We start from the raw sequence: 8,599 nt of genomic DNA, 5'->3' as shown, positions 1-8,599 counted from the left end.
ATCACCAAGTACACACTGGCTGATCCCAAATCCAGAGCTGTTGTGTTATGTTATACAAAAACCAGTATCCCCATATGCCAGTGTGCTATGTTCCCTGACACTGTCATACATGTTCACCGACTTGGTTACAGCGATTTTGGAATAAAATACATGTTTCAATGAATAACCCCTATGGATAGTTATACTTTTTTATTTCATGTATACAGGGTCTGTAATATAACCATAATGGCTACACACGTTCTAAAATTGCTAGAAGGAAATATATTGTTTATGGTTGAGCATCTGATTACATTTTGTATCCTAGTACAATGAATGATTCAGCTCAATTACGTCATTGTACCACTGTTAGCTGATAAGCAACGCACTCAGGGTGACGTGTAATACCCATGACGTCATCTTTGCAACTCATACACTCAGATCAGTGACTGCAATAGAACCTGTGCTTTCTACTATGGGTGCACTGACTGTGTGTATGTCTGGATTACTGTGATTGATGAACACAATTAAAAGTCTCTAGAACCAAGGTTGGCTGTTTGGTTCTCAGTCAAATTGGTTGGCACCAAAGCCAACTTTTCAAACTGTGTGTGAAACACCCCCAAACACAAGATTGGTAAATGTCATGTATGGACATGTATAGGGGCAATATAAATAGTGCTGGCTGCTAAATTAGGAAGGGGGGTTACACAATAAATCAGATCTGTATTTGTTCTAATAGAAGTTTGAGGTACTGTACATGGCTTACATATGTGGATGACAGGTGTACAGCCCAAATACCCCAGTACCCAATGCAACCCCTTCAAGGCTGCAGCCCTCCCACTGCCTAATACAATATTTGATTAACCAGCAAGACATGAGTTGCACTGCATTGTATATAGCGCACGTCATAGCCGTTGCGCTGCCATCTGCTGCAGCCGTAACCCCAATATACAGCCTTTCGCCCAGGATCACAGAGCTGGGGCTCATCCACCGTTCTCTCTGTGCAGTTACTGTCTAATCCTAACATTTTCTGGCGCAAGATCAAACTCCTGCCATTAACATTAACCCTTTCACATGCAGTCCAATTCTATCCTATAGATACAGTGTGTGTGTGTGTGTGTGTGTGTGTGTGTGTGTGTGTGTGTTTGCATATAACACATATGTGTGTGCCAGTGTGTTCAGTCACAGGCTGATATGATTGAACATATTTTCTATATAAGATAAAACGATTGATAATGGTGTGTTACGCCTAGCTGGTGTGTATATAAAACATGTGTGCATTCATACATTAGCAGCACCTAAATGCAGGCATTGTGTATATGGTGTCATTGGAGCTGTTATTTGTTGCCTGATTGTCCTTCTGGAGCGGTAGTGGCCTGTTCCCCTCCCACTGTTGTGTGTTGTTTTTATTTTATTTTTTTTTTTTCCCTCCCTCTGGCTTAGACGTGTCAATCACTCCTCTTCTGCTATTGGCTGGAGAGTTTGCGTCAAAAAGTTGCCAGTGAGGCTCCATCTCAGCAAATGTTCACCAGAGAGGGACAGACCTTCAGCTCTGAGCAAGTCACCAGTATTTTACAAGCCACACACAAGATCCTCCTCTTTGCAACCCCTTTTGTATGTGGCTGAACAGGGATATCACATCTATCACCTTCTAGTTTGCTCGTAGTCCTCCCAGGAAGGGTGAAGAGACAGATTTTTTTTTATTTTTTTGTACCCATATAACGAACTTGTTTCGATTCCGTTCCAGAATAAAGTCCCGGCCTACACTGAAGCCTTTTATATACATATTACAGGTAAGTGGTTTTAAGTGTATTACCTTTTTGTTGACTTGCTATAACTGCTTGTATTACATGTTTATGTTATTACTGTTCTTCTATTCTATTTAGAACAACTCTCCTTTGTGTTCGCTACCTCCGATCAGTATACACTTTAATTGACAAAGAACCCGTTTCCGAATAACTCAGAACCTATCTCTGGGTTAGTATACACTGTATACAGCCAGTACCTGGGTGGATTTATAATTTAGGGTTCTACGTTAGGTTTTGACCCAGTTCCAAAAGTGCCCCAGACAGGCCCTCATCTACATATGCTAAAATAATGTAACTCGTTCACTTTATTTATTTATTATTTGCTAAACTGAAATCTGTGTCTTTATTCAGCGATACACAAACAGTGTTAAACAGATAATTGGGGAGGCGGAGAATTTCAGCCCCCTTCATCTCTCCCTCTCTCTCTCCTTTACAGGGTGAATTGAAAGGGGGTGGGGGGGGGGGGTTGTTTTTTATTTATTTTTTTCTTACAGGATCATAAGAGAATAAAATGATAATACTTAGCTTAACAGATCCGGCTCCTATGGACTAACCGATCATTTTGTTGGGGGGAAGAAAAAGTGGCGTAAAAACTGGTCTCTCAGTTATTGACAAACAGATTTCTTCCCAGACTCGGATCGATAGGTTGTGGGAGGAAAAGTCGTTGTGCAACGACACAGATTTGTAGATTTGTTCAAAGGCTGCAGTGACTGTTCAGTGTGCAAGGAATTGTTACCTACTGGATCTTCCTATCCTTGCAAAACTGTGTTTGAATTATTACAACAAAGATTTGTACATGTGTGTGTGTGTGTGTGTGTGTGTGTGTGTGTCTGTGTGTTCTAACGACAGATGTTACAGGCGAGAGCAGATGCTAGGAGTTAATTAAAACAACACATAATTACACAGCCAGATCTACAATGTTACTGTATGCTAGCCTAACATTTATTTGGACTTTATGGAAAACAAATAATCAACAGGGAATGGAAACTGTTTATTGCTTAGAGTTTGATCAAAATAACAAATAGGCAAAAATAAGACACAAAACAAGTGCAATCGTATAAATAGCAGTCATATGATCACACTACATCCTGTTTCATCGTTTCAGTTTATAAATATTTATTGTAAATAAAAGTCACATAGTAACGGCTTTATTTTAAATGGAAACGATTGTTTTCTTTTAGTAAAACTATATTGAGTTTATTACAGGCTCTTGTTTAGTATAAAATATATCAATGATGATCATAAATGAAAGTTGCTACAATGCACACTAGCATTGTGCTCTAGATCAGTGTTTTGACAGTAAAGACAATAAGTACAAAAATTAGCTACAATTTAAAGTAAAAATAACAACACATAACAACACCAATTATTACACTGTATGGATAGCAATTTAGATGCACCGTTGACAAAAACGATGGCAGAATAATTATGTCACTCTCTCAAACTTCCTAAAAAAGTACCAAGGCCCCGGCCTTGCACTGTACACAGATTTTTATGGGGGTCTTTTTTTTGCCTCTTTTTGTATATAATTTTTGTATAAACAGTACGTTAGTTTATATGTGTATTGTTTCACGGCTATCATGCAGAAAATTAATCAGCACAAACACTCCGCAGAGCTGTGCATGGCGTCCTGTAATTAGGGAACTTGTGCCACTTAGATTATCTCGTTAATTTATCAAGAAAACATTTATTATAATTAATTCTTGGGCGAGGTAATTATTATTGAGCGGGTGCAGAGCAACTGGTAAGGGGAAGATAGTGACAGACTGCTCACACAGAGCCGTTTGCTGAAGTTAAACTAGGGGAGATGTTGGGTGGGGAGATGTTGGGGGGGAAACAGTTTCCGCAGCAAAATCACACAGAACAAAAGATAAACTAAATTGTGAATTGAGCACAAAGGATTGGCAGCTAAGACCAGTATTTGTTTCAATTAGTAGGAATGTGTACCTGGATATCAAATCCACAAATATATACACACACATTCTAAAAGTTTTAGACTCAAAGGTATGCAGCAATTATGTTTTCCTAGCTGTTTGTCCATGCTTCTTATTTTAATCCACGCTTTGAATAAGTAGTTTGACATTGTTATTGAAAGTTATTGGTTTAACTATTTTAAGACAAAGCCAACATATAATAATTATTTGCTTGAAGCATTAACTTTTAAATTGCTATGGTTTACCAGATTAGACTATTAACTCATTTTAATGGGCAATATTGTTAAGGGGCAAAAGTATTAGCCAGAATAAATTGAGATAAAAAACAAATTCACTTTTTAATGTGTGTGTGTATATATATATATATATATATATATATATATATATATATATATATATATATATATATATATATATATATATTATAATCAATTATTTCTCTAAATCCAGTTTAAATTAGTTTACAAAAAATGTTATAAAATTATTTAAAAAATAGTTATAACAAAGGTTTTTGAATTAATTTTTTTTACTTTAAAAAAAAAAAGTTATACAGATTTCAGTAAACACTGTATACCAGTTACAATTACACCAATAATTAGAACAGGAATTCATTGGAAGATTTACATTGACAGTAATTTGTCAGTTTTGACAATCTCATTGGACTTTCAAACACTCGAAGACTTTGTTAAGTTTATATTTTACACGTGGACTGTCAAATTAATAGTTTTTGGGGAATTCCTTGAAACAATTATCTTTTTAAAGAGCGGTATTTTAATATTTACACATCCTAAGGCCACAGTCACAGACTGAACGAGCTCCTCCTAAGTACACCTGGGGTTTTGTGTGTTAGCGCTGAATAATTTGTAAACTCTGGAAATACACACGAAAAGCGCTGCTTTATACCCCAACAAATGTTTATTCCTTAAAAGGTGTTCAAAAGAGACGATGTGTATTTTGGGAGCTGATAGGAGATAATGATATTAAATTGTATCTCGCAGAGTTCCCATCCAGGACAGGAATGTGGATCAGTCACTCCTGATTATTTTTTAATTCGAATTTAAAGAGTTGCTTGTTTAAGTTTGCTTTTTACACATATAATCAACTTTCTTTTTTTTTTTTTTAAGACACACAACACAATGTTACTTACCTCTAAATCTAATTAGGGGACGTACTAATTAGGTGAAAATTGATGGCTGGACTTTGGAGGTGTTGAATGATCCCTGTTAAAGTCAGATTTGTGTATTGCAAAGTTACAAACCGTCCAAAACCACCAACTAGTGCGTGTAACAGAATGCACGGGGATAATTAAAATGAATTCGTTTCCTAATAGCCACCAGACTGGGCAGTGATTGGTTTCCTGAATTGTGTCTTTGTTTCTCACCAAAAAGCCTTTGTTTCCCCCATTATTTATTTAGCCGAGGAGTCCTTTGTCTCTGCAAATGGCCCCAATCAAGTTCTTTTTGAGACAATTAGGCAGTGCTAGCCAATGGCTCTTATGCAAATTGAGGGAAGACTTTTGGGTGCGCGCTGCGCGCAATTCTACGCCTGCGTTTTGTCTCACTGGAAGGCGTGTTGTGTGCATGGGGTGTAACTTTTTTTTTTTTATGGGACACGTTTATCTAGTCAGCATCCCCTCAGTCCACATGGCAGCTGGGGGTCTAGGAGTCCTTTAAGAGCATGTGCAATTGACTACTGAACCTCACACACTATCGAGCCACCCTAGGCAAAGGATCTGCCCCAGACCTCTCGGTTAATCAACGAATTTCTATTGCCTTGTAGTAAATTGAGCCGAAGGAGGACTGTGCAGTGGGTCCACACGTCACCACCACGATTCCGGACTGCTTTGCCATTTGTGCTCCACGCCAAACTTTTAGTATGATGTCTTATCTTAAGCAACCACCTTATGCTGTGAATGGACTCAGTCTCACTACCTCTGGGATGGATTTGCTGCATCCGTCTGTGGGATATCCTGGTAAGTGATGCTTCAGCTAAATCGTATAAGCGAGCGATGTAAAACGTTTTCTTACGTGATAATCGCAGATTTCCTCAATCGTTAGCATCCTGGGCTTAGGGCTGGCTAACGGATTCATGGATATTTGTTTATTCATGTATTTTGATATTTATTTATTTTATTTATTTATTTATACAGACCTATCTTTATAAACAAACACACTCGAGTTTGAACATAAACGGTCAATTGTTCTACTTTAAGATAAATATATGACTTTATGTCCATAGTTGTGCAATGAAAGTATCCCCATCATTTAATGCGTGCATGGACCTCTCCGCTTTCGTTTAAAGTGAAGCTGAACAATATTTTACATTCGAATCTAGAAATATATTAATCGCTCTACTTGTACACCGCGAAGTGTTACCGTTGCTATTTATTATAAACAGAACGCAGGAAGTTGTTTGTTGATATTGTTGGGTTATTTATTTATTATGTATTTATTAATGACATGTAGGATAATCCAAGCACAGTTGTAATCATTTGATTTTAAATGCTCTTTAATTCGCATCGGCCGATAAGACCAAACCAATGATCAATAGCTATGTTTTTAGCTACCCCCAGAAAGCAAAGGAGAGAACGAACAACGTTCACCAGGGCCCAGCTTGATGTCCTTGAAGCCCTATTTGCCAAAACTCGTTATCCTGATATCTTCATGCGGGAAGAGGTGGCTCTGAAGATTAATCTGCCGGAGTCCAGAGTGCAGGTAAGGCCCATCCTCCATACCTGCCGCTGTTACCCATTTACTAAAATGTTTCGTTCTGCCGATCCTTGCGGCGATTGATCTCGAGGCCTGTTAGATTTATAGTTCAATTATTTTGCAAGGTCTGAGCTGTTTTTCGTGTGAAAATGCCCTAAACGTTGTCTTGTAGGAGAGATCTGCCACCACCATAACCGTGGCGGAAATTTGTAGGCGGTGTGTAGCGTAGCGTTCGCTGATATTTAGTATCCTTTTTTTATTTTTTGTATTTATTTTTGAATTCAAGGTATGGTTCAAAAACCGTCGGGCAAAATGCCGCCAGCAACAACAGCAGCAGCAAAATGGTGGTCAGAACAAAGTGAGGCCTACAAAGAAGAAGACATCTCCTGCCAGGGAGGTCAGCTCAGAGAGTGGAACCAGCGGCCAGTTCACCCCTCCTTGCAGCACCTCTGTGCCAGTCATCTCAAGTAGCACAGCTCCAGTGTCTATATGGAGCCCGGCTTCCATATCTCCTCTGTCTGATCCCCTTTCTACATCCTCTTCGTGTATGCAGAGGTCCTACCCCATGACCTACACCCAGGCTTCAGGCTACAGTCAAGGATATGCAGGCTCAACGTCTTATTTTGGAGGAATGGACTGTGGATCTTACTTGACCCCTATGCACCATCAGCTTCCTGGACCTGGAGCTACTCTCAGTCCAATGGGCACCAACGCGGTGGCCAGTCATCTCAACCAGTCCCCAGCTTCACTGTCCACTCAAGCCTATGGAGCATCTAGCTTGGGTTTCAACTCCACTGCTGATTGCTTGGATTACAAAGACCAAACAGCCTCCTGGAAGCTAAACTTCAACGCTGACTGCTTGGATTATAAAGATCAGACATCATCTTGGAAGTTCCAGGTTTTGTGAAGCTCATTTTAGCAAGTGGGAACTCTTTGATTTATGTGACAGAAGCAGTTACGTTGACATTCCAGATAATCAGCCATGTCTTGGTCGAAGAACTCTCGTCCACGAAACCCCTTGCTTCGAAGTTCTAGAGTGGATCTCAACAAACTTCTCATGATGGGGGAGAGGGGGGTGGGGGGTTGGGGCAAAAAGGACATTTATTTATCCCGTGTCTCGATACAGTCGTGCTCACCATAGTTTTTAGCAAAGTGTTGGATGAAAGTTTGAAATGAAGGCCACTCTTGCTCAGGCAGACCCACTCACCCACCCACCCAGAGAGGTGCCCAGTGTTAGCCAACTCATGGAACGGCCATAGGACTTTTGAATGGCACTGAACATTTGCAGGCTGAGTGAATTGTGCTTTACTGATTGTCATAGATGCACTACTTTATTTAAAAAAATAATAATAATAATGTTTATAAGGAGTCATTATGTAGTTTTTAAAAGACAATCAGTGTGTGTCTTATATAAATGGTAAATCTGTGTTTTTTAATCTGTGCTAGACTTCAAAGCTGTGATCTCCTGTATTGTATGCAATTGTGAACTCCCAAGCAGTAGGGGTTCCGCTGTGATTATATAGGTTATAATTATAAGTAAGATTCACAAGTCAGAGCGAGTCTCACCCCCCCCCCCCCTCTTTTTTTTACCATTCACAATGCCAGCCTGTGCCAACGAGGGACTGCAATCAAACTTTATTTTGCTTTTTTTTTTTGTTGCATCTTTTCTAAATCATAAGCACAGTGGAAAATAAAATTGTTAAATCAGCATGGACACTAGCTGATACACCCCCCCCCTCCCCACCCCCTCAGTAAAGACTTTGGTTATGACTATTGAACATTGCAATTATGGAAATATTGGCGTTTATGCATTGAACACGTGAAGAACGATCTATATAACTAAATATTATGCATAGACCTCTTTTTCTCTCTCCTGGATCTGGCAAATATGTATATTATATTAAAATGACTCTAGCACAATTTGTGAGTTCCTCCTTGATTGTACACTGTGACTAATTGTTGGTATGGGGAAGCAGCAGTACTGAAATCTGTGAGACATGCAGAGACACAAACACTCTACAAACTCAATCTCTCTCCTATTCTACATAAAACCAAGAACATTCGGTTTCAGAAACCGCCAAGAAGTGCAGTTAAAGTTGGACGCAGACAGGGTTAATACTTTTACACATCGGTACAAGAAGGGGTTAAATGCACAATGGTTAGCATAGCTTAA

The 8,599-nt window shown here is 39.2% G+C and overlaps 1 protein-coding gene across 2 annotated transcripts; it reads left to right on the top strand.

Moving 5' to 3' along the window:
• Positions 1–1,467: 1,467 nt before the first annotated feature.
• Positions 1,468–8,154, top strand: OTX2 (orthodenticle homeobox 2). 2 transcript variants are annotated; one of them, XM_083167711.1, is made up of 4 exons: positions 1,468–1,769; positions 5,498–5,690; positions 6,269–6,432; positions 6,713–8,154. In XM_083167711.1, exons 2-4 carry the CDS (start codon positions 5,594–5,596, stop codon positions 7,331–7,333), a joined length of 882 nt encoding a protein of 293 aa, XP_083023837.1. In that variant the 5' UTR covers positions 1,468–1,769; positions 5,498–5,593; the 3' UTR covers positions 7,334–8,154. The 2 variants fall into 2 exon arrangements, with proteins under 2 accessions (XP_083023837.1, XP_083023838.1); XM_083167712.1 differs by having other exon boundaries at positions 1,472–1,769; positions 6,281–6,432.
• The last annotated feature ends 445 nt before the right edge of the window (positions 8,155–8,599 follow it).

This window comes from Crinia signifera, chromosome 12 (genome assembly GCF_055691185.1).
Source record: "Crinia signifera chromosome 12, ASM5569118v1, whole genome shotgun sequence".
Lineage (NCBI taxonomy): Eukaryota > Metazoa > Chordata > Amphibia > Anura > Myobatrachidae > Crinia > Crinia signifera.
Note: the sequence above shows the minus strand (reverse complement) of the source record. Positions and strands in the feature narration are given on the sequence as shown.

Excerpts from the sequence above, each read along its gene's own strand:
- OTX2 (XM_083167711.1), top strand. The coding sequence starts at position 5,594 with ATGATGTCTTATCTTAAGCAACCACCTTATGCTGTGAATGGACTCAGT. Across the intron at positions 5,691-6,268 it reads TCCGTCTGTGGGATATCCTG|CTATGTTTTTAGCTACCCCC; the intron begins GTAAGTGATGCT and ends AATGATCAATAG. Across the intron at positions 6,433-6,712 it reads TGCCGGAGTCCAGAGTGCAG|GTATGGTTCAAAAACCGTCG; the intron begins GTAAGGCCCATC and ends TTTGAATTCAAG.